General features: G+C 36.7%; 2 protein-coding genes across 3 annotated transcripts in view; both read right to left on the bottom strand.

The window, feature by feature from the left end:
* The window catches only part of frya (furry homolog a (Drosophila)), a 117,236-nt gene extending 107,804 nt beyond the window's left edge, over positions 1-9,432 (bottom strand). Inside the window, exon 1 of the mRNA XM_049467260.1 lies at positions 9,312-9,432. The gene's annotated coding sequence lies outside the window, so the exon portion shown is untranslated. The remainder of the gene's footprint in view (positions 1-9,311) is intronic.
* A 1,721-nt stretch (positions 9,433-11,153) lies between these two features.
* rxfp2b (relaxin family peptide receptor 2b) overlaps positions 11,154-27,354 on the bottom strand; it is a 52,840-nt gene continuing 36,639 nt past the window's right edge. For both annotated transcript variants that reach the window (XM_049467344.1, XM_049467345.1), the window contains exons 14-18: positions 26,810-26,881; positions 24,004-24,233; positions 16,517-16,927; positions 13,858-14,076; positions 11,154-12,410 (exon numbers count right to left, since the gene is read on the bottom strand). In XM_049467344.1, the coding sequence (XP_049323301.1) occupies positions 12,148-12,410; positions 13,858-14,076; positions 16,517-16,927; positions 24,004-24,233; positions 26,810-26,881 (1,195 nt within the window). In that variant the 3' untranslated portion in view covers positions 11,154-12,147. The remainder of the gene's footprint in view (positions 12,411-13,857; positions 14,077-16,516; positions 16,928-24,003; positions 24,234-26,809; positions 26,882-27,354) is intronic.

The raw sequence follows: 27,354 nt of genomic DNA, 5'->3' as shown, positions 1-27,354 counted from the left end.
AACATAAACCTATAAATAGCAAAATGCTTCTATAGGGTTTTACTGTGTGTTATATAATACACATCCACTCATAAACACACAGCCAGGCGTTCCTGTAAAGCCTTTCCATCTGCGCTGCCCGGCCAGACAAAGCGGCCCACACCTAAATGAAGTGTATTTTCCACAGCAGCACAGGCACAGGCTGGCTGTGTCCGTCCTCACAGGCGCTTTCTGTTCTCTCTGCTGGAGAAAGAGCTCACTGTACGCCAGGAAAAGCACTTTCTGAAGGCCGTTCACACCTGAACCTTTCTATGTATAGCGTCCAGTTATTTTCCAGCATGAACCAGTGATTCAACTTTACAATTAGCACTCAAAAAAAACTGTGCAAACTTGAACAGAAGCCGTGAACACAGAGCGCTGTTATAGTGAAACACGTGTAGACTGTGTACACAGGTATGAAACTGTGCAATCATCTGTAATAACTGTGCAATTTCACATTAGCAATATACACAATAACTATGTAACTACTAGACGTGTCTAAACATCATCCAGACTAGATCCAGTCATGGGAAAACTCTTGCTTTTCCTTTTCTGGAGCGTTCCTGATGAGTGCCAGTTTCATCATTTTAAAAAACATTTTAATGGTCTTTGCTGTCACAGCACTTGAGTTTACTTTCAAAGTTCTTGAAACATTTTACATAAACTGACATTTATTTCTTGAAGTATTTACTTAGTTGAGTAATTCTTCTCATAACCTGGATTCGAACATTATTCAAATATTCACTATTCACTGTATACCTGTAACTCTACCTCTTCACTACTTTACTTTAACTGATGCTCTCAAACACATTATTAAGAGACAAGAAATTCAAGTAATTAACTCTTGATGAGTTCAGCACAGCTGTTAACTGAAAGCCTGAATTCCAGGAGACTCTACCTCATAAAACTGACTGAGAAAATCCAGCAGAGATGTTCAAAACTGTTGATATAAGCAAGAGGTGCTACTTTGAAGAAACTAAAATATAAAACATATTCTGGTTTGTTTAACACTGTTTTTTGTTTTTCTTCATAATTTGGATGACTTTAGTATTAATCTAATTCACCATATTTACTGTACACGACTTCAGACTACATATAAATCCTATTTTTCAGCATAAAAACATTATTTATTTTAATCATTTATTCCCGTTGCAATAAGAGGGTACAGATTTAGAGAAAATTGGTATATATTGGTATAAAATGGTTATTATGGTTAATGGTTAATACGGTTGATCAAAAAGTTCAAAGTTCTGTTTCAAAAAATCATTTAGATTTAATTTAAATTATTGGATTGACTGTGATATTTTACTAAGACAGGGTGAGAACAGCTTAAGCTTCACTTTAACTAAGTATGGAGACAATATTTTAATATATTAACATTAAAACTTAATATTTGTTACACCTGCACCTTTAAGATCAGCCTCACCAGAGTACTAATAAGCTGACTCTGCTCTTCCCACACACCTGTGGGCCATCAGCTTATTACAAGGACTATATATATATATATATATTGGGGCATTTGCTTAGTTTAGTTGCCAGATATTGCCCCACTAGTGTTTTATCAAACAGTTTACTTCTGTGTTTTGTATTTCTGGTTTTTGATCGTCTTCGATCACGATTTTGCCTTGTGTTTTCGGATGAATAAAGCCTGCCTGCATTTGCATCCAAACCACCTTGGTTGGTTCTTAAAATCTTGTTAATTTGTATAATCTATCTATCTACCTAAAACTTAGTTATTTCATAACAACATATATGGAGTTTTTAATGCATTTTTTTGTGAGATTATAGAGAACAAAACAATAATAAGTTTTAATCAGTTTTAATCAAATAAATCTTTCTGTGTATGAGCTCTAAAACTGTGATGTTGTTGTGGTTATTTTCAGCAGCAGCAGCAGCAGCAGACATCTCGACTCTGATCTGAGGTCTCTCAGCTCAGCGTCTGTAATCTGCACTAATCACCACGTTTAGTCTATTTATTAATCAAACACTCAGAGAACTGATTACTGTTTAGAGAAAACACAGACTGACCCGTAAAAACAAGCTCACTGTTACTGACCGTAACGTCCGGTTCATCTCACTGATATCACTCACATCACACACTCACATCACAGTGCACCACAAACAGATCACAATTAGGACTGGGTAAAAGGGTTGGGTGATAAGGAACAAATATTGTATCACAATATTTAAAAAATAAATACAAAATACATAATCAGGAGTGGCACATCCTGACATATGTGAATAATAGGATCATAAATTATGAGCAGGTAGCAATTTAGAGAATATATATATATATATATATATATATATATTGGTATAAAAATAAAGTTGATCCTGAGTTGCAGACAGATAAACTGCAACTCACATAGTGTAGTGGATTCAGCCCATTCGAAACTATAATACAGGAGCGCCCTCTACAGTCTGAGCAGTGTAACAACACCAATCAGTAATATGTAGGACATTACTGTACACTCAGTCACACACACACACACACACACACACACACACACACTGGTACTTAAAAAAAAAATCTTGATAATACTATCTGGTTACTATGGTCATATAAAATATATAATGTATTTTTTTTAAAGTAATTTTTAAGTATTAATAGTGAGTTGGAATTCTTTGACAATGCATAATGCCTTTAAAAATATTCTATATTCTTAATTTTAGCTTACACAATTGGATAAAATAGTTCATATTTTCAGCAATTCATACTGTCTTTCATAAGTTTGTTGTATATTTCTGTTTATTTTGCTATTTTTAAGTTAGCAATAGTGAGTGGGACATTTTTGCCTTTGCATTCACATTGCCTTTAAAATTTTTGCTGTATACTTCTGTTTATTTTAGCTAACATGACTGATTAAAATGTTTTATCAAAATGAATATTTTTAGCTGAAACTGAACTCAAACAAACAAATAAAACAAAACAAATAAATATAAAAAAGTTTTAACAATAAACAGTTTAAATCGTTTTTTTATAGCCATGTTTTGCCAGTTTTTTGAAGTGATCTTTGATGCACCCCAAATTCATTCTTATACTAAAAACAAAAACACAAAAACACAAGGAATCACAATGGGCAATAATCGATAAGTCGGTATTGTAATAATCTTGATAGGCCCGTTCCTAGAATATATAAACTAAATTCCATCTGTAACGAGGATCACGCAGGAGCCCGACCGGGAAAACCAACACCTCCAGCGGCCGAAAGCTCAGAACGAGCCGCTGTTATCACGGATAGAAGCATTGGGTTCTGCAGCAGCAAAGCGAGACCCAGTGAATAATTAATAAACATCTATTATTAGTACAAACTCATCTAAAGTAAATTACGCCGAGGGAGCTCAGCCTTCATCTCAAACTTCTGAAGCAGCGGCCAAAACACCAGACGCCCGGCACACTTTACCATCCTGCAGCGGCACACCATCCACCAGCACACAGACTGTACTGAATTATATATACAGACAGATACATCAGGTACACTAGTGCATCTTTAAAAATTAGAATATCTTTAAAAAGTTACGTTATTTTAGTGAAACTCTTATATTTTATAGATTTATTAAACACAGAGTGATCTATTTTAAGCGTTTATTTCTTTTATAGTTGATGATTATAAAGCTTACAGCCAATAGAAACCCAAAATTAGAATATTATATATATATATATAAGACCAATTGGTATTTTTGGCAGTGTTGGCAGTGTGACAAGTCCTGCTGGAAAATGAAATGAAATCTGCATCACCATAAAAGTTGTTATCAGCAGAGGGAAGTGCTGTAAGATTTTGTGGGAAAACAAAACTGCACTGACTCTAGACTTGATAATAAAACACAGTGGATCAACACCAGCAGATGACAGACGTGTCTATCCGAATTAAATATTTGATTTTTTAATCATTTTTTAAATTTTTTAAGGTTTACATTGTTAGAAGCTAAAATAATGTGAATAATCTAATGTGAGGTCCTTTAGGTGCTGCTTAGCCTTTAAGACACGAAAGTGCCAAAGTCATAGCTCACCTGGCTCTTAAAGGGAATGACAAGTGACACACTGATTGGTCTATTTCACGTTACTTCATGTCTTTTGCGATTTCGAGCTGTGCAATTTTATTTTTTTGCGCCCTTAAGATACCAAAGACTCATCGACACACTCTAAATTCAGCTGCGTGATATATAATTGACGATTGGCTTTAGATTGCTAACAAAGAATTCTTAATGCTAATACAAGTCAACTAAAAAGACTTATGAAAAGAAAACTAGAACACTTGTTTATAGCTGACGTTTAATAAACGTAGTTATATTTACTTCACTTTTGCAAGGCAATCCCAAGGTTTCCCAAATTCTAATAAATATAAAATCATCTTATAAAATTTAACAGTGTGCAGAAACCTTAAAAAACAGTGGATTTCCCATAAAATCGAAATTGATGCTGAGAGCAGTATTATTTTTAACACAGTCTGTGGCGAGATGTTCCCAGTGTTCAGCTTTCTCTCCATCAAAGCCCCGGCGCTTCCCGTCTGGCTGATAATGGGGGCTTTCAGTCCTCATCCTGCACCTGTCCCAGACACCCCCTGCCTGTCAACACGTCCAGGAGGAGCCAAACGTGCCTTTCACCCAGAAAAACACTCAACGACCCCTCAGAGGAGGAGAGAAAGCAGCTCCAGCCAATAGGAACGCAGGAAGCAGGTGCTAGGCCTGTCCCGGTGCCCGTGCCACCGACACTATACGGATCCGGTTACAGCCAGGTGATCATGTTCTTCTTCACGTCAGCCACTGAAACGGATAACAAGCGCTTATTGTACGCCTCTTTTTAGACAGGAAAAGGAAATAAGAAGTTGCTATAGGTCAGACAATAGTGCAGCTACACCCCTCGCACGAGTGTCAACTGACCGGGGTGACAGTGGAGGCCGTGCATGCCCGTGCGAACCGGAGCGTGCCTGGCCTTTGTGGCACTGTCACTCGTGCATGTCTCCTCGTTATCGACTTGTGCACGAATGCTTCACCTGTTTAATTATAGAGGCATCAGCTCACACTTTCACGAGCCGGCCCAGTGGAAACTTCTGAGCGAGGGACGAGGAAAAGAACGAGGTAAAGAACGAGGAGGAGGAACATGATTATGTAAATGCAGAACAGATCATAAAGACGCCTTCAGCCCACACACGTATTTATAGCAAACAGCACTAAACACCCGTCTCCGGTTGCCGAGAAACAAGCAGAGCTTTTACTGTGATCAAAGCCACGCTTGTGAAAACGATTTGTCACGTAACAAGTAGGACATACGTCCTAATTTACTCTACTGTGGCATCTAATGAGCTCGGTGTCAGCTCAACACTTAAACGTGCAACTGAGACAAAAACCTGAAATCATCATCTTACCTCTCCAGTGAACTTTTACTTATTTAGCGCCTTTTTTAAGAAAAAAATAATATATTTTTTTGTTTTTTTACTCACAACAATTTATACTTAGCACTCATCTGTTCATCGGCGAGAGGCTGCGGCCAATTGTGCACAGCGTACTCTCAACCGGAAACCACTGCTCACTGTCCAGGAGTAGTACGGGACAGGCAGGGTCAATAAGCGGGTCTATAAGAGTATGGCAGCATATATAAACAACATACCAGAGTGTAGTCAGCCAAAACATAGTTAAATACAGAAAATCCAGCAGAAAAGGGGCAAGGCAAAAAAAAAAAAAAAAAGTAAAAAATACAAAAATAGGTCGGGGACAATAAACAAACAATAAAGTGGGCCAGGCAAAAATCATGTTTTGTTAGCATGTTTTGGTTTGTTGGTAACAAAGGAAATAAACAAAGGAAACACACTGAAGAATAGCTATGTAATAGATTAGTCGATATAACGAACTGCAACAATTAGTCGATATAATCGACAATATTTAAATTTGTGGAATACAAATTTCATCGTCGAGTATATAGTTAAATTGTAACAGTCTGAAAGAGTCCATACTTAACAGATTACATATTAATTCACTAAATAATCAGAACTTTCCCCATCCAAACAACATCCAGACATTTAAGTGCCTTTTAAATCTCATGTTCAGCTGTTTCTATCATTTTAGAGATGGAGCACATAGCAGAAATAATCGTTGAATAATTGACTATTTAAAAAAAATAATAATCTGATTAGTCAACTACCAAAATAATTATTAGTTGCAGCTCTACTAGATAACTAGATTCAATACTCTGCGAGGGACAGAGAAAACAGAGGGGCATTTGTACTAGACTGGCCAGGTGAAATCAATCAGTAACTGGGGAGCAGGAGCACCTTAGCTTCACGTGATTAGGCGAGTCAGGGAAGTTTGGTTTGAGTGCATGCTGGGAATTGAAGTCTTTGTGTAGTTCAGAGTCCAGAGCAGACTGACAGTATCAGGACAGACAACATGTAAAATATTAACCCCACTACAGGACAGTTGTCCAGTTCAGGCACCGTATCAGTACAACACTACAGTATGATCATTTATTTCAGCAAACAAGCAAACTCACTACATATACACTATAAAATGTATGTTTATATTCTTAATGAAATTATTCATATTATTTGAATAAAATGGCAGAACTTGAGAAAAGGTTTTTCAATGACTCACAGTTAAATGTTCTTTGCATTTAACAGCTTCTATTAAAACTTGACTTAAAATTAATTCAAGAATAAGCAAAGAACAATGAATGAACAATAGTGCAACAAAGCAACCAAAAATAATGCTGAATAAAACCTTTACTAAAAAAACACTGCAGGAAACACTGGGCTAACCTGTGGCCTGAAAACATGACCAGCAAACAAGGAAAAAAGTAAAATATTAACTGAGTCACAGAGGCAGACGGTTTTTAGAGAGAGATAATTCCCAACACCAATCATATAAAATTGTATAAAATGTACTAGAGATGCAGTGATGTGATATTACTAATATTACATATTATTAACTTACAGAGAGACTAGACACCACAGTATAGAAATAGAAATTAATGTAAAATGTATATACATTGCATTTTAGCTTTAAACCAACTTTATGCGAACAATAAAACAAAAAGCGTCTCTTTTTCACATATTTTTCACATATTTGTTTTCATATATTTGTAATTAACTGGTTCTTACATAGACTGGTCTCAGCTTTAAACCCTGTTTATTAAATTAACAGATTAAATAAAACAATATATCTATCGAAACTAATGCAAACAAATATAATAGAGTTTAAATCAATATATTTTTATAAGGCCAGTGTTGAAACATTGTAATATAGCGTGGACAGCATCGCTTGGCGTTTGGTCATTTTCTGGCGTAAAATAATAAATAAGAAGCACACTGCAGACACCAAACATGTCTTGATTATATTACCAAGACAAAAATATAACCACAATGAAACATTCAGCACAGCAGCAGCTGCTGGTTTTCTGGCAGCTGGTTTCAGCTGGTCTAAGTTGGTCTTTAATAGTCAAAGTGGTTAAAAAAATGATAGTCATCAGAATAAATACCATATATTGGTAAGGTAGCCAGCTCTTGACCCATATACAGTATAGAATGTTACATTTGATTTTGGTCATAAATGGTCATGCTGGTTAACCACCATAGTCACGTTTGGCCATAATAATCAACCAACTTGCTCAGGGTTGGTTGTCTAGCTTGGTCACTCATCGTGGTCAAACCAGCTTAGTCCTCTTGGTCATCCAGCTTGGTCAAGCTAGGTCATACTGGTGGTCTAGCTTAGTCAGCTAGTAGACTAACTAAACTCATGATGGTCAAACCAGATCAGTCATGTTGGTCTTCTAGCTTGGTCTTGCTAGTCATTTTGGATTATTAAATTAGTCAAATTTGGTCATACTGATGGGAGTATCTTTGTCAACTTGATCACGTGTGTAGGCCAGCTAAATCATCATGGTTTGGTCATGCTGATCAACCAGCATAACCAAGTTTGGACATACTAGTCAAACTGATTGCACAAGCTTGGTCATACTGGTTGTCTAGCTTGGTCACAAGTTAACCCATCAAACCCATGGTGGTCAGCCATCTTGGTTCTATTAGTCAGTCAGCTTGGTCAAGCTTGGTCATTCTGGTTGTCTAGCTTGGTCAGCTAAACTCATGGTGAACAAACCAGATTAGTCATATTGGTCTTTCAGCTTGGTCTTGCTAGTCATTTTGATTTACCAAATTAGTCAAGATTGGTCATACTGGTCATCTAGTTTGGTCAGATTGACCAAGCTTGTATGCCAGCTATACCGTCCAGCTTGGTCATGCTGGTCAATCAGCTTATTCAACTACATAGTGGTGGTCTAGATTGACTGACTGACCAAATTGTTAGGCCAGATAAATCATGAAACACATGGTGGTCAAACCATGTCATTCTGTTTTACCAGTTTGGTCATCTAAATTGTTCAAATTGACCAAGCTTGTATTCCAACTAAACCATAAAACAAATGGTTTAACTAATGGTCAATTAGCTTGATCATAGTCGTGGTCTAGCTTGGCCAGCTTGACTAATCTTGTATTCCAGCTAAAACATCAACTCATTGTAGTCAAACCAGATTAGTCTTGCTAATCAATGAGCTTGGTCATTTTGGTCAATCAGATTAGTCAAGTCTGATCATAGTGGTGTAGGCCAGCTAAACCATCAAACTCATGGTGCTCAACCAGCTTAGTCTTGCTGGTTGACCAAGCTTGGTCAATCTTAATCAGCTATAAACCATCAAACTCACCAAACAAAACATACCCCAAGCTTCTCAACCAGTTTCACCAGTTTCACCAGCTTGATGTGGTCAGGCTGTAATGTTCAGCAAAGAACAGATCTATAAATCCAGGATTTAGTTTGATTACAACACAATAACATACACAACAATATAAAAAACATACACACATAATCTCCAGTTTTAGCATCCAGAAATAATTCATACTGAGTTCTATCCTCAGAAACTGAGCTGAGATCTGGCTGCACTTGTTGAAGCTGAAGCTGCAGCTTCCCTCCCACACACACACACACACACACACACACACAGCAGTCAGCAGCCCACAACCGAGCTGTTTCAGAGCTCACAGCCAGCAGCTGCTCCTGTAACACTACCCAACCACACACACTCATACACACACTCCTACACACACTCATACACACACACTGGAGCACCAGCAGATACATGTCAATACAGACCCTACATCCACTGGAGGTTATTAATATTTCATACTAATCAGCTGCACACATCACACACACACACACACATATCACACACACAGCTCCCTGCATCACACTGCTCTAGAGTTATCCTCAGGTAAACTAATGCATGAAGGTGAGCCTGGAGTCCCACCTACCTTCAGACAGTCACCTCAGACCAGCTCATCCTCTCAGCTCAGGCTGTCCTCCAAACTTAATGATGAGCTGCTACAGACACGCAGCTTCACTACCTACAACTGTCCACCAACGCACATAAGCCCCGCCCCCTAGCAACGCTCTCAACTCAACTCCAGAGTGCGCAGCTCCTCCCCCTAACAACCAGCTCAGGTCACAAGCTCCTCCTACACTGAAGACTCCTACACTGTTGTTCACAGAGTCGATTCACTCACCACTTCTTCAGATTCTTCAGAAGGATAGGAGTTGATTCAAAGTGTCGATTCACTCTTCACTTCTTCTGATACCTAAGGGTAGGTGATGATTCAAAGAGTCGATTCACTCTTCACCCTACATCTTCTGATTCCGAAGGATAGGTGATGATTCAAAGAGTCGATTCACTCTTTACATCTTCTGATTCTGAAGAGATAAGATAAGTCAAAGAGTCGATTCATTCTTTACATCTTCTGATTCCGAAGGATAGGTGATGATTCAAAGAGTTGATTCACTCTTCATTTCTTCAGATTCTTCAGAAGGATAGGAGATGATTCAAAGAGTCGATTCACTCTTCATTTCTTTAGATTCCAAGGGATAGGAGATGATTCAAGGTGTCGATTCACTCTTCACATCTTCTGATTCCGAATGATAGGTGATGATTCAAAGAGTCGATTTACTCTTCACTTCTTCCAAATCAGAAGGATAGGAAATAATTAAAGAGTCAATTCAATTCTTCTGATTCCGAAGGATAGGAGATGATTCAAAGAGTCGAATCATTTCGATTTCAAAAGATAGACGATTTAAAGACTAAGAACAGAAAAAATGACAAAATAACTACAAATTACAAAAACACAAGAGTTTTCCTATGTACACAAAAGGCCTATTTCTCACACATTTTAAGTGTAAATCTGCGTTAGCTGGAACTTCTCCTTTGCTCAGATAAACCATCCACCCAGTCACAGGTGTGGCTTATCAAGATGCTAATTAAACACAGTGATTATTACACAGGTGTACCCTGGGCTTCCCACAGCAAAAATGTTTGAACACACTTTCTCATTTAATGTTTTTTATTAGTTTTCCTACATAGTAAATGAATAGTGAAGTGATCAGATTATGAAGGAACACATAGTGAATCATGTAGTAACTTAAAAACAGTGTTAAACAAACCTAAATAAATGCGAAGAAGCATTTAGATGCTCTTATCTGGGGAGCTGCTAACTTGTGGTTTCTGAGGCTGGAAACTCTTGGGACAGTCCTGATGAGAGTTTCATCATTATAATGTTTTTAATGGTCTTTGCAACTGCACCTGAGGATTGACTGACCTTAATTTTGTAATATTTTTAGTATTATTTTTCTTTATTTAGTTGAGTAGCTTTATGCTTCTCATAATCTGGATTCGAACATTACTGAAATATTCACTATTCACTGTATACCTGTAACTCTACCTCTTCACTACTTTACTTTAACAGATGCTCTCAAACACATTATTAAGAAACAAGAAATTCAAGTAATTAACTCTTGATGAGTTCAGCACAGCTGTTAACTGAAAGCCTGAATTCCAGGTGACTCTACCTCATAAATCTGTCATAAAGAAAATCCAGCAAAGATGTGCAAAACTGATAATTTAAGCAAAAAGTGCTTTGAAGAATCTAAAGTACAAAATGTTTTCTGGTTTGTTTAACACTTTTTTGTTTAATATATAATCATATATATTTTTTATTCATAGATTGGATGACTTTAGTATTAATCTACAACACAGACAATTTTAAAATAATGAAAAAGAAAAAAAAAAAAAACACAGAATTTAAGGTGTGTCCAAACTTTTGACTGGTACTCTATGTAAAATCTGAATAAAAAGAAAATTAACTAACTCCCTGATTTTAGCTGACTCCACCCTTATCTCAAATTTGAAAAAGGCTACAAAATTGGAGGGGTAGTTTGGGAGGGGAACTGGGTGATGTATGGGTTTAGGGGTGGGGCAGAAAGGAGAGCTGATTGGCTGAGCTGCTGCAGCAGCAGTGTGAGAGACCCAGAAATTACTACAATAAAAGCCTTTAGATTTTAGGTTTAGGTTAGATTTTTTAAATATAAAATAAAAAATAAGCAGCACTGGTATGTTTTATTTCTTTAAATGAACACATTTTAGCTATTAATGAAAAAATATGTGGTTTAGGGTTTAGTGGCTCTTAAATGAACCACTGTCTGACACCAATCTTTACATGTAAACCACGAACGAAAAAAAGTACACAATTATATGTATTATATACAGTATGTATTTTTTTTTATTGTGATATTTTGATATACTTAATTCGATTTTCCACAAAGAAAAAAAAAGGCAGTTTAGACCCGTAGATCTTTATTTGGAACAATATGATGACCTTGATGTCCTTGTTGGACATCATGTGTAACAACATGTATGTAGCTTAACACGTATAGCATCACAAATCCCTGATTGTGGCTTCTGTATATGAAGTGTAATGAGTTTTTTCTTATTTATAAAAAGGTTTTTAATCATATTTTACAGTGAAGTTAATGCTACAATGCTTTTCATAGCAATTAATGCTTAGCTGCACGTCTTCATGAAAGTCTCTTATCTGTTTCAGATAAAAAAGGTCTTTAAAGCTCTACCTGAAAATGTATTTCTGAGTATGATATGTGTTTATCAGTTCATGAATATCATGTCTGGTAAGGTTGTGGGTCACTGGAAGGCTACGTGAAGCAGCTCTCCACCTCCAGTCTCTGAGCAGCACCTGGGGGACCAAGCCTCGTCTCCTAAACGCTCAGGTAGTAAAATCCCGTAATCTCTGAACGTTCCTCTGAGCTTCATCTGAAATTTCCCTCCATGTCCAGGATGGAGGTCCGCGGCAGGAAGCCGCCCGGGCAGTACTGACGCCGCGACGGCTCCATGTCCATAACCGAGGTGGTCAAGCTCTTGCGCTCCTTCTTGAGGGACGTGTGTCTCTGCCACTGGCACAGAAGCAGCTCCACCTGCTCTCTGAAGAAGCTGGTGGTCAGCGTGTAGAGGATGGGGTTTAAGGCACTGTTGATGGGCAGGATGAAGATCACCACCCAGGATGTGATGGTTCCTTTAAGAGAAACAGAGAAAAACAAAATACAGAAGACTTAAAGAGGCACTACATTTTTTTTTATTAATTGGTGAAATGTACTTTTTTAAGTTGTGAAGCATACAGACCTGTTAAAATGTTTATATACATTTCCTAACCTTTCAAAAAACACTTTTATTGTGGAATTGTGCAATTTCTGCCTCTGCAGCGCCCTCTGGTGACACCCAACCATCTGCATCTCAGTGCTATCAGCGACACACGGCTGCTGCTGCATCTAAGCCCAATCAGCTCTCCCTTCTGCCCCGCCCCTAAACCCATACATCACCCAGTTTAAGCATTTTTCAAATTTGAGCTGAGGGTGGAGTCAGCTAAAATAATGGGGTTCAGTGCCCTTTTAAAGACTGTTCTCGTTAAGGTGATTTCTTATTAAATCAGCAGAATAAAAAATAATTTATTGCATTGTAAACCATACCAAACTAATGGTCAGGAATTCCCAATTAACTTTAGATTATCTCCACCTCCTGTTTTCTACACTCACTATTTATCTTATTAGCTCCACTGATAGAGAGAGGGAGTTGCCAAAAACAGAACTCAAAAGTAAAAGTTCTGTTACTTTAAAACTAAAAATAAATTAAAATTTAAATAAATTAAATTATAAATAATAATAATAAACTTGAGTAAACGTATTTAGTAAAAAAAATTCTTATGTGGTAAGTTACTTCATCAATATCATGTTCTAACCTAATTGGATATATAAATAAAAAATAAAATGAAATTTGACTGAAATTGCAGTTTTGAGAGAGTAGTCACACTTGTATTTTTATAATTATATATATATGTATATATATATATAGTTGTATTTGTATTTAACCGCATACCCAAAGCCCAAAGCACTCTGATGGTGAGCTAGTGGGGGGGGTGGGGGGGGCATGCTTATTATGCAATTATTACATTAGTACATTGTGCCAGGAACAGGAATGATGTATGGGTTAATATGGTTCTACATTATTGTTTTTCGTAATAGAAATATTTCACTGGAACTTTGCTAAAATTACTTGAGAAAAATCATTAGGATATTATGGAATAAGTAAAGTTCACTAATTTATGTTCACTGTTATTTAAGAAAGAAGTGATGCTACTTTTTAGAGAGTTTAATATATATTATAAAATTGAACCCACTGTAAAACCCAACTGCATTTCATACTAAACTAATTCAGATAACATAACTTAAATATTACAGAAACTTGGCACCACTTTTGCTGATAAAGTCAAACTCACTTAAAAATTATGTGTTGATTTCTTGCATTTATAGCTGCTCTTTTGTGTTTGTGTTTGTTTTAAGTGTTTGATTTGAGAGAAAAATTTAAGACAATCGGTTTCCTCAAATCGTTTGAGTTTATTTAACTTGTCAGGTTTTATAGTGCAGGTTTAAATCATTGTGTTCAGTGTTTATTTCACACTTTCTTACCCGGGATCTCCACCTGCAGCAGGGAGAGGATTTTCACCAGGAATATGGGGATCCAGCAGAGGGCATCAGAGAACACGATGAAGAAGAAGCGGTTGGCCACGGCCACGTCTTTATGCAGCCGACTGCGCAGATCTGTGGCGTTAATCCCTGTTTTATAGATGGAGTAGAACATGCTGGAGTAGGAGATCACGATGATGAGGAACGCCAGCAGATTCAGTCCTGCACACAGAAAAACACAGACCAATAGAGTCAGAGTGGAGATACGGTGAAAATAGAGCATAAACATATTTAAAGATCTTAAAAATACATATGTGATATAATTTTACGACAAACGAGACTATAAAGGAACACATAAGGAATCATGTAGTAACTTAAAAACAGTGTTAAACAAACCAAAATACTCTGTGAAGAAGCTTTTAGATGCTCTTATCTGGGGAGCTGCTGTTAACTTGCGGGTTCTGAGGTTTCCTTCCCTGGGGCGGTCCTGATGAGTGCCAGTTCCATCATTCTAATGTTTTCGTCAATGTATTGACGATACTTAAAAAAAGTTCTTTATCCCTTTATTTAGTTGAGTAGTTGTTGCTTCTCATAATCTGGATTATTAGAATATTCCTAAAATATTCACTATTCACTGTATACCTGTAACTCTACCTCTTCACTACTTTACTTTAACTGATGCTCTCAAACTTTACATTAAGAGAAAAGAAATTCAAGTAATTAACTCTTGATGAGTTCAGCACAGCTGTTAACTGAAAGCCTGAATTCCAGGAGACTCTACCTCATAAAACTGACTGAGAAAGTTTTCATCTAACCAAGTAATTACACGTTTTTCATTATAGTTTAGATCACTTTAGTATAATCTACAATGCAGAACATTTTAAAATAATCTCAATGTAAACATAATATATCCATAAAGTTTTAAGAGCTAAGAAATCAATATTTGGTGGAATAATCCTGTTTTTAATCACAGTTTTTTTCATGCATCTTGGCATCATGTTCTCCTCCACCAGTCTTACACACTGCTTTTGGATAACTTTATGCTGCTTTACTCCTGGTGCAGAAATTCAAGCTTGTGATCATACATCTCCCTCTTGATTATATTCCAGAGGTTTTTTATTTTAATTTAAATTTTTAATTTAATCTTATTTTCTTTATTCCAGAGCTGTGTATATGTTTAAAAACATGAGGTAATGTGTCCTCATTTTTCACATACTGTCGCGCCAAAGCATCTTAAGCGTAAGGTGAGTATTTTACGGCTTTTATTTCCATCAATTTAAACCATTCTGCTCCTTCTTTTCCACTTTTATGAGATCAGAAACATGGCCAGTGTTTCAACCCCACAGTAAGCAGCATACCAAGCTGGATTGAATTACATATGATTGAAACACTCCACTGAAAATCTTCTAATTTAGGAATGGGATCAATTTCTGTCTGGAAAACGGGTCCTCTGAGCAATTTCTACCCATAACATACAGATGTGTTGTAAAATGTTTCAGCCTGACAGCATGTGTGTGTGTGTGTGTGTGTGTGTGTGTCCTCAGTGTTGGGACAGGGAGCTCTTATTTTTCCCTCCACTGTCATTAGAGTTAATGTCCTCGAGTAAAAATACGATTTCCATTACTTCAAATAGGAAAGTGCCAGGAATGAACAGCAGATGTGAAGGAATGACATCATCATCATCAGAGAGATAGAGGGGTCATTAGTCATGCGTCTGAATTCATTAGTGTCACCAGCGAGCGATAAAATACGATTAGCGGCTAATGCTAATGCTGCTGCACCCAGCCTTAGTGCTGGAGAAACTTCACTGAAAACTCACACTTACACAAAATATTGGAAATATAATCTAAGCTTACTGTAAATAAACAAAAGTACTTTACTCACCCAAATAAACAGTTTTCAGGAGAGAAATCTGTGGAGATTGACATGCAGCGCTCATTTGACTTTAATATATATATATATTTTCCCCCAGCTTCCAAATTAGAAGAGAAACATGGAGACAACCCTTTTTCCTTACTAGTGTTGCTTAAAATGCGCCTTATTATCCGGTGCACCTTATAGTCTGAAAAATATGGAATGTTTAAAAGCTATATTTTATATACTGCAACAAAATATTATAACAGCTGATTTCCAGCAGTGTATTTCTTTTATACACATAAAAAACAGCCCTTTACTGTAAAACTAACTGTGGCTGTTTGTTAAAAGCCGGTTTTAAAGGTATTATCCAATTATTATTGAAAAATGAACATATTTCAGAAGCAAAACGAACATATTTCAGAAGCAGGAACGATTGTGACTGTAACCACATGCTGGCAATCTCTGTGTTCACATTTCTGTTTTACTTAATTTTATTTATTCTTAACTTTTATTTTTTATTTATTCTTTTTTTTATTTGTTTCCTTATTTTATTATTATTATTATTATTATTATTATTATTATTATTATTATTATTTAATTTATTTAGATTTTTTTATTATCATTGCTATTGTTTTTTTTATTATTATTGCTTTTATTTTATTATTTTTTTTTTTTGCTCATTAATTTATTTGTATTTTTATTGTATTATGTTAAAGTTAGTTTTAGCTCATTTTAGCTCATTTTTGTTGTACTAGTCTTATTTTCTTTTGATCTTAATGCATTAATGTATACATGATGCTCTCACCCAGGAAGATGCCTGTAGAATAGCCCCTGGCGGTGGGTTTCTCGACGCGGTCTGAATGCAGGGGGAAACAGACGCCGTTGTGTCCGTAATAATTTCCGAACAGCTCCTCGCTGAGCAGCGGCACGGCGGCGATGGACATGCCCAGCAGCCAGATCACACCCAGAACCACGAAGGTCTGATTCCTGCCCGGCCGCAGGTGACTCATCGGGAACACGATGACCAGGAACTTCTCTAAGGTCAGGTAGGTCAGCAGCATGACGGACACTTCAGACGAGAGCATGGCCAGGAACCCGATGGTGCGGCACTCCAGACTCTCCATCCAGACGTGAGCGTTCTTATTGTATTCTCCACGGAATTTCAGATCGAACACGCCCACGAAGAACAGGTACACCCCCATCAGACAGTCCGCACCTGAACACAGAAAACAACAACAAAAAAAAACATCTGAAAATCTCATTTATCAACATGATGGTTAGGTGATCAAATATGATCAAAATAAAATAATAATAATAATAAAATTAGATTTCACAGTGAATACTTTTTGAATATCAGTGACTGACAGACCAGACATTGAGTCAAAAAGTCAAAAATGATTAATTTTCTTGACTCTAGCAATGTTTAAACTTTTATCCAAGTGTATGGACTGACTAATATATTTTAACTTTAGAGTAATGAAACATACCAGTCCTGCTGGTTCGGCTCAGCCAATCAGCTCTCCCTCCTGCCCCGCCCTTAAACCTATACATCACCAAGTACCCCTCCCATACTACTCCACCCATTTTTTAAGCCTTTTTTCAAATTTGTCAAAAGTTTTGAGAAATCTTAAATTTAGTGTTTTTTCATTAAAAAAAAGAAAAACTTATGTCATCCAAATTTTAAAATAATACATATGGAATTATTTCTTAAACAAAAAAAAATTTTTTTTTTGGCAGGAGTGGGTGGTAAGAAGACTAAAACAAGCAATTTTAGCAGGGAATGGAAGGTAACAGGACTACAATAAGTAATTTTTGGGGGGAGCAGGCAGTAAAGAGACTAAAACTATTTTATTTTGCAGAAGCGGGTGGTAACAGGAATAAAATAAGTGATTTTTGACAGGAGTGGGCAGGAACAGGACTAAAACAAGCAGGCGGTGGGAGCAGGTGGTAAACAAGCAATTTTTGAAGGACGTGTGCGATAACGGGACTAAATCAAGTGATTTTTGGCGGGAGTGGGCAGTAACAGGACTAAAACATGTGGGTTTTGGCGGGAGTGGGCTGTAATGGAACCAAAACAAGCACTTTTTGCCAGGAGCAGTTGGTAACAAGAGTAAAAAAAAAGATTTTTGGTGAAAGCAGTACAATCATACACTCATCATCAAAGATAATGGTGAATAGTAGCAAAAATAACTGCATCCAGATGGAGGTGTTAAATTTAAATATTTTTCAGAAGGAAGATAAAAGTTACCATGAACAATAAATGATTTGAAATATATAATACAGATAAGAAAGAGTTCATGATTTGAACGCTTTCTTATATATCGAGCTGCACATACAGAACTACACTCTCAGAACAAATGGTACCATTCTCTACGTATAGTGTGAGTGTGCTAAACAGTCATATATACTGAGTAGAACAGGTGATTAGAATTGTGGTAATTAACTTCCTGGAAGTGCCGCGTGCAGAGTCATGTGATCATGTGAGTGTGTGTTGTCATGGTAAGGTGCATTCTGGGTAACGTAGTCCAGAGACTGAAGATTGCAGGTAGAGCTGAGTGCACCCTCAGCGCCAGGCGTGACACCTGATATAAATGAATTTAAATCGATTTGAGTGGTATACCTTTGCCTAATCACACACAATTTTAAGACTTAATATTTCCTGTTATTTTATTATTTCCATACAAAATCCTGAATTTTTATGGTTTCTTGTGCTCTATAAAGATCTTCTGTTGTAAAAACCCAGAGATCTGAGATCTGAGATGTTCCTCAGTGTTTTATCTCAGAATAGCTCAGAGTTGTGGGAGAACTGATGGACTCACTGCATATGTTTTCACTGAAGTTTAGCTCAGGGGACTGGAATGGCCATAGAGGAAGCTAGATCATTTCAGACACTGGACGTCAAGACATGAACTAATGGTTTGGATCACTGGTCCAAAAAAACAGTTTTAACCTCCTGGCAGAGTCTACCAGCTTTTGTTCTAAAAAGCTCTGGAACATGATCGCCTGATAGGCCAAGCGCTCATGTATCCAAACAAGGTTCTCCAGGCCTTTGGGAGCAAAACAACATCTCAACATCTCAGTCTGAGTGCGTATCATTTCCCTGCAGAGTAAGAACATGTTCTTTTAGATATACAGTAACTGCTTCTCAATTCTTCACAGCATCAATAACAGTTTATCACAGCTCATGACTCCTCTCTGAACACGTCCAAACGCATTATCATCTGGAACGAAGCCACAGATGTGAAAAATAAGCGTTGAAAATTGATTTGGGTCACTGATCCTTATAAATTACGTCCAAATGTTTGTGGGTCCCCTCCTAATAAATGCATTTAGCTTCAGATACGCACAAACCAAACACACAACAAATCACAAATCAAATCTTCACAGCAATGCGCGAAAATCCCTGCACAGTCGCAGTTACTCCAACAAAAGCAGGATAATCGTGTGGTGCTTAGGTAAGCTAGAACTTTACAGTTACAGTCATTTTATCTAATTGTTCCACCAAACTCATCTTCAAGAGCCAACAAACCCTAAAACATTTTTATTAATAGCTGAAACATGTTCCTTTAAAGTGAATGAATAAAACATACCAGTAAACATTTTTATAAATCTTTAAAAAATGCCATTATTCTGGTCATTTTCGCCTCTGCAGCTCCTCTCAGGTTCAACTGTGCTATAAAAGAGGATGACAATATAAAAATCAGTCAATAATCATCACTCAGTGCCCCTCCTAAACTACCCTTCCCAATTTTTAGCCTTTTCAAATACAGATCATGGCTCCAGCCGTGCATTTGTAAAGTCTACAGCATGTGAATTTGCATGTTGTCTTGTTAATAAAAGCATCCCTGTAAAATCACTATATCACTATTACGATCACTACGCTCACTGTCACAGAAGTGTACGGTCACAACCACATACCATGACAGACCCTGGCTTTTGGACTTGTCACTGTTAACTTCTGTTTTGCACAGTACACTTTTTTAAATTTAGATTTTAGCTGAATCCACTCTCAGCCTTTGAAATTTGAAAAATGCAAAAAAATAAAGAGTAGACGTTTGGCAAGGACGTTTATATCTGGGTGATGTATGGGTTTAGGAGCAGGGTTAAGGAGACATAGTGTTTCTGCACTGTCCCTACGGGATCCAGTGGCTTCCAGTCACGTATAATGACATTGCATTGTCCTGTGTGGGCATCCATACTCTGATTATGTCAGGAAAACATGGCGACACCCTGGTTTACTTCGATTTAGGCACCCTAAGTAGTGTACAACTTTGATAGCGTACAAATTGAAAAAAAAAAAAAAAAGCCGTCACACTATGGAAATACGTTTTTTTTTTTCAAACAGATTAACAACATTATTAGCGATACTAAAATAATGTTTTATGAAGGAATTTGGTACCACTTTTGGTACCACTTTAAAATAAGACTACCTTTATAAAGGGTTTGTAAATGGTTTACAATTAGTTTATTAATGGTTACTAATTAGGTTGTAAATGCCTTAAAATAATTAATAATCAGTTATAACACATACGTAGAAAGGGCAACAATATAGACGGCTGTGGGTTCGCTTTTTGGGTTGCCCTTTCTATGTATGTGTTATAACTGATTATTAATGATTTTTAAGGCATTTACAACCTTATTAGTAACCATTAGTAAACTAATTGTAAACCGTTTATAAACCCTTTATAAAGGTAGTCTTATTTTAAAGTAATACCAGAATGTTTTGTGAAAATAAAGTTTTAGTGTTTGTCTAAGGCAGGAGCTGAGGTGTTTTCAATTACCTGAACTACCGAAAGTATGGAACCACACATTGTAGTCCCTAAAAAAAATCTTCATGTTAATTGTCACAGATATGGGCTGTTTTAAATCAACAACAAAGTATTATATTATATGAAGAGTGGATTTTAATTCTTAATCTGAACTCTGATACTCATCACAGCACAGTTAGTCCAAGACTGAAGTTATTTTAAGGAGCGTATTGAAGAGTAAGACATTACTCTTCAAAGGCAACTTTGACTCACATCAAAGACAATATCTCACATCAAAGACTCACATCAAAGACAATATCTACATCTGGCTTCTGTTGCAGCTGCTAAACAACATTGTAGGGTCAGTGTAGCTCAGAGTAGCTCAGGGGATAAAGTTAGCTGGAAAGTGGAAATACAGAGATTAAAGTCCGGCTAACCAGAGCCATCGAGGACAGAGCGGCCGTAATAAGGTGGACTGGAAGAATCCCCAACGGGCTGCTATGCGTGTGCTGCTGAAAGAGCGAATAAAACAGAGGAGCTGCAGTAAAAGTACTGAGCCGGCGCAGGTGCTGCTCTGCTGCTCTTGATGTTTCCTCATAAAACGAATGGAGACCATTTCCCACCCAAGAACACAGTATAATGACAACCAATGGGAGAAGTAAAGAGGGAAAGCTGGTTAAAGAGAAAGAAGAGAGAAGAAAGAAAGTTCAAGAAAGTTTAAAAGAGATGGAGAATGTGTGAGAAGTGGAGAATTCTACAAACACAGAGAAATGTACAAAAATATATATATATTTTTTGGAATTTCAGAGCGAGAAACTTCTCAGGTTCTTCAAACAAACATATCTTAAAGAGGCACCATACCCCTAAAACATATAGATATAATTTTTTAATAGTTTGAATGTGTTCCTTTAAACAAATAAAACATATCAGTACTGCTTAAAAAATGCTTTTATTGTGGTAATTTCTGCCCCTCCGTCTCAGGTTACATAAGTATGCTATTATAGGTGAGGATGATGTTTCTGTGTATTTTGGTGTGCAGACACATCATCACAATATGCAGTGTTTAGTCAATCAATCAATTAATAATAATAATAATACCGCTCCCTGCTGACAATGTCCAACCATCTGCGTCTCATCACTATCGATAAGCTCTCCCTCCTGCCCTGCCTCTAAACCCATACATCACCCAATGCCCCTCCAAACTACCACTCCCATTTTTTTGGTTTACTGTTCTGCATTAATGCTCACTATTACAGAAGTGCACTGTCACAACCACGTCCCATAATAGAACCCTGGCTTTTGGATCTTTTTATGTTAACAGTCTGGATGGTTCTTCTTTTATAAAAAGTGCAAAAGTGGTGTTTTAGGAGTTCTGAACGTGTGGGACCGATTTTGTACTTTTGTTGTGTTTCATTTATTTTAGAAGTTAGCGCCCGAAATTTTGACACACCACGGAAGATAAGAGTGTTTCCAGGAAATTTAATAATAGATTTAATAATAAAGTTGCAAATTTAGATGGATATGGACAACTTGTTGATATATTCACATACGCTGCAAAAAAAATACAAAAATAACTTAAAATTGACAATAAAACTGTTATAAATAAATAGAACAATAAAATTGTTCTCCTTAATGTGATTCTTTTAAAGTTTTAAGCTGAACAAAAATATATTGATTTGCACTGTAAACTAAAGCAAATTAATTCCCTCAACTTACTTTATTAAGTTTCTTGTTAAACGTTGTTCTAAGAAAATAATCTGTGTTGGCAAATTTTACCCTAGTAAAGCCAAAACTCACTGCACTACTGCACATGCTCAGTGTGATGCTTTATTTAAATGGGGTTTACTAAGCAATTCTGCAGGGGTTTTCACCTGATGTTGTTGATCACTCTATTTGCATATATGGCGTGCATATACATATGCATATACAACTCAGAGAGACCAATTGTATTTTACACAAGAAAGAACAAGAAAAAGTGGATTTTAGCGGAAGTGGACTTTACAAAACCCATTTTATGGAACTTAAATGATTTACTTATTTACAATAATTAAATCCCATAGCAGCCATCCAATGAATGTTTAACAAAGTGGCAAAGTTTGCGTTATTGTATTGCTTCACCTCTAAATAAGACTGCAGTCAGAGGACTGAAAATGAAATGAGTGAGTTAAATATGCATCATCTGTTTTGTCACAAACTGAATATTTCATGAAGGATACTTGTACATTTTATAATGCTTTAATAAATAATAATAATAAAAAAACATAGCTGGCTCTGGAGGACAGAGACAACAAGCCAAACACATAAAAAAGACATTTGGGCTCGTCATCTCATGCCAAGGTCTTATTTCTGCACTGTTTTCATTTCTCATTCAGCACCCAGTTAAACAAACAAACCAAAAGCGAGCTCGCTGTGAGCAGAGTGCTGTGGTTGCATCAGCCAAATTTATTCATTTAACATCTACACTGAGAGATGCATTTCATCTTCAAAAATTATTACTTAAAATCCTTTAATTTCCTTTATAATCTTTATAATATAATCCGGTGCTCCTTATGTATGAATTCTACCAGTCAGGTATTAAGGAGCAGTAAAGTCACTCTAATGCTGAAGTACAGAGTTATAAGGGTGAGTTTTCAGTGAAGTTTCTCCAGCACTAAGGCTGGGTGCAGCAGCATTAGCATTAGCATAAGCCGCTAACCACAGCGCTAGCTCTTTCAACGTTCAGATGCGATTATATTAGACTGAAAATCTGTGTATTTATCATGTTTAAACAAGCTAAGTGGGTTACCAGAACACTCAGGGATCCTCAGTCTAGCGCTATTGGGTGGCATTTACGTCCTGCTAGTGCTGTGGTTAGCCGCTAATGCTAATACCAATGCTGCTGCACCAAGCCTTAGTGCTGGAGAAACTCACCCTTAGACCCTTAAATTTTGGAAATCTAAGCTTGCTGTAAATAAACGGAAGCACTTTATTCATCCAAATAAACATTTTTCAGAAGTGAAATTTGTGTAGATTAACATCCAGCACTTGTTAAACTTAATTTTTTAAGAATTACAGTTTTGTTTAAGGGAAACATGGCGACACTCTTGCTCACTTAGATGTAGGTGTCCTTAATAGTGTCGCTTAATATGCCTTATAATCTGGTGCCCCTTATAATCTGAAAAATACGGTACTATCAGTTGGTTTCAAACATCAGAAAAGCAAAAACTTATCTGTGGGGTACCACAAGGCTCAGTACTTGGTCCTTTTTCATTTTTTTTCTTTGCATATGCATCATAATATCATATTTTGAGATGTCCTGTGATTACCACCCCTACTATAGATTATGATTGTTGTACCCATGCATAAAAAGCATCTGTATTTTCTATCCCCTGCATCGATTATTTATTTTTACATTTTTTTCCAATAAAACAAAATATTTTTGAATTTCAGGTGTTTGTAATAAATGATGGTGTGTCGGATAAGGAAGGTAGGGTACTTTAGAACTGAAATATAAGGAAAATTAAGCCAGATCTAGGCAGAATGGGCGTGGTCCTCTGGTACTCACAGCACAACACCTTGATGCAGAAGGCGTGCAGGTTGTTCTCAGCCCGAATGAGGGTCCTCATGCCGATGACGAAGAGGTTTCCGAAGCAGGTGATGAAGGCCATGACCCACACAGACACGCGCAGGATCACGCTGGCCAGCAGGTCCTCGAAGGACGAGATGCCGTCAGTGTTGGGTTTGCACTTCCTGACGTGCGGAGCGTAGGAGCAGTACTGGAACTTCTTAAAGTATCTGAGGAAATATAGTTAGAACAGAGGATTCAGTTTATTTACTATTAGTGGAAACTCAACAGGCTTCTTAGAAATGGTGGAAAAAAATCATATGACGTCTAAACGAGCGGTAATTGGAGCACAGCATGAGCAGCGTAAAACAAATCCCCACACATTAATTTATTATTTACTTAAACCTGTAAAGGAGACATGCACCAGTATACCTTTACATAATAGTGCATCTCCAGTAATTCAGTAGAAAATGTGAAACTCATATATTATATAGATGTATTAAATAAACACAGAGTGATCTATTTTAAGCGTTTATTTATTTTACTGTTGATGATTCTGAAGCTTACAGTCAATGAAAACCCAAAAATCAGTGTCTCAGAAAATTAGAATATTATATTATAAGACCAATTGGTACTTTTGGAAAGCAGTGTGGGCAGTGTGCCAAGTCCTGCTGGAAAATGAAATCCTCATCTCCATAAAAGTTGTCAGCAGCAGAGGGAAGCTGTAAGATATGAAGTGCTGTAAGATTTCGTGGGAAAACAAAACTGCACTGACTTTAGACTTGATAATAAAACACAGTGGATCAACAGCAGCAGATGACAGACATGTCTCTCTAAACAAACCATCACTGATTGGTGTAAACTTCACTCCCTTGATTTCCTTTAAATGAAATGTAAAATTTACTGATGATCCGTGATGGTTTGGAGAGCCTGCTGACGACTTTTATGGAGATGTGGATTTCATTTTCCAGCAGGACTTGGCACACTGCCCACACTGCCAAAAGCACCGATTGCTCTTATAATTTTCTGAGACACTGATTTTTGGGTTTTCATTGGCTGTGAGCCATAATCATCCACAATAAAAGAAATAAACAATTAAAATAGATCACTCTATGTTTAATACATCTATATAATATATTCACATTCTTATTCACAGGTTCACATTTTGAACTGAATTACTAGCTAATTGGTTTATTTCACATTACGCCCAAAACAAACCCATAATTAATTAATATAATTAGTCCATGCATTTTGCTCGGTTTGAGTCGCGTATGGTGAACTTTTCCTGTCGTTAGGATAGCAAAGACACAATGACACGCCCTAAATGTTGAGTTAGGAGAACTTCTGACTAAACTAAGTTGAGTCATCTCATAAAACACTCTGTAATCAGTTACTGTATCATTAATAAGCTGGCCTGATTTTACCTTTTTAACTGTAATATTTGATTTTTGCTGCATCACTCCAGCCTTGTGGAAACCCTGTGTTTGTGCAATCAGTGTTTTTGTTGGTTTTTAGTATTTTTTTCCTCAAATTTCTCATTATGTTTATTTAATAACTGGCGTTTTTCCCTGCTCGCTCGGCTGACGTGTGTTTATTACTACACTTAGGTGTGCACTATTAAAGGAGAGCATTCACAGCAGGTAATGACGGGAAAGTGTGAGTCACTGGTTGTTCTCTGTAAACAAATCAGGTCTAATAGAGAAGCACTGAGACCAGAGCTCAGGTCTAATGTGACTTCTGTAGCTTCCATACTCGTAGCATTACTCCACACAGATCAAGCATAACATTATGACCACTTTTACTCATCATATAAAAGTTCTTTGCTTTTCTATAAATAAAAAAGTCTTAGGGCTCTTTTGTACACCCTGCTCAAGGTGCATCGTGATGCTCATTGCTATCTTACACCCCGTCAACAGTCTATTTTCACGCCTTGTGCCGGCCCCATTAAAGGAGAACTCCGGTGTGAAATGGACTTTGGGTGTATTAATAAAAAGTACTTTTCTTCGTTGAAAAGCTCTTCTCCACACTCCAGCATCTTTCTGACATCCAGTATTTTGTGCACTTTGCCCAAACAGGCTTTTTAAAATAGGTTATATGGGGCATATTCTGCCCCTGCAGATGAATCACTTTTTACACTGTTATTCAGCTCAAAGTAGCTCCACACCTCATTGGTAGAATCTGGAGAGTTCTGACCATTTAAAACAAGGCATTTACAGCTAAAAAACAGCTTAAAAAACACTGTTTACATCCTATAGCATAGGTAAATCTCCGGATGCCGCCATCTTAAATTTAAGTCACAATAATCAACCGTCGAGTACAAACGAATATTGCTAAATTAATTCCTTGGAAATGCGTGAATTTCAGTTGTTCCTGTAAAAAAAAACAACAACAACAAATTACATAAACCTGGTTCTAAATTCCTTGTTTTAAATGTCAGAGCTCTCCAGATTCTACCAATGAGGTGTAGAGCTACTTTAAGGCTGGATAACGGTATAAAAATTACTATACTAATTACACAGTATCTAATAATTCTGGACCTAATAAGTATTTATTACAGGAAGATTATTAAGTACCTAGTAACTGTTTACTATCAACTAATTATACTCCTAAGTATTTATTATTTGATATATACTATATTTTCTGTATACTGATTATTCTATATATATTAATTATTCAGAATCTATTATGTATGAAATTAATATGCATTATACCATGGAGGCATGCATGACTGAAAGAATTAATAGGGCGTGTCAGTTTTAATCAGCAGACAATAGTTAATATAAGAGAATCAGTGGGAGATATCTACATGTGGGAGAGGTTCTTCATTGGCTGGAACATGCAGGGTTCGATGTTGGGGATCTCCACACCCTCCAGACCCCTGTGGAAGACAGAAGCAGCAGCAGCAGGTTATCACTGATTACTGACAGTACTATTTCTGCAAGAGCATACAATCTCACATTATGCATTTATCATCTCTGGCCTAACATCTCCTAAACAGAGATAGTTTACAGCAGGTAAAATATAATGTAAAAGGTCAAAAATAATATTGGGCCATTTCAGTTTGTCCATTCATTACTTTTTACACATGTGAGATAAACATGGTACAAAAAAGAAAAGATGTAAAAAATAAGTTAAACCAAAATACCATACCATATCTAACCCTAAACCCAAACCATAAGCTTAATTATACTCTAAAACTTAACCCCAACCTTTAAAACTGATCATAATCCTTACTTTTAACCCCAACCTTAACCATGCCTTAATCTTAGCCTCAAATCAACACTAAAACCCAAACCTAACCTCAAATAAACCCTAAACCTAACCATAAACTAAAACTTAAGTCAATCCTAC

The sequence above is a fragment of the Astyanax mexicanus genome, chromosome 18 (genome assembly GCF_023375975.1).
Source record: "Astyanax mexicanus isolate ESR-SI-001 chromosome 18, AstMex3_surface, whole genome shotgun sequence".
NCBI lineage: Eukaryota > Metazoa > Chordata > Actinopteri > Characiformes > Acestrorhamphidae > Astyanax > Astyanax mexicanus.
The sequence above is the reverse complement of the archived record's forward strand: the minus strand, read 5'-3'. Positions and strand labels throughout refer to the sequence as shown.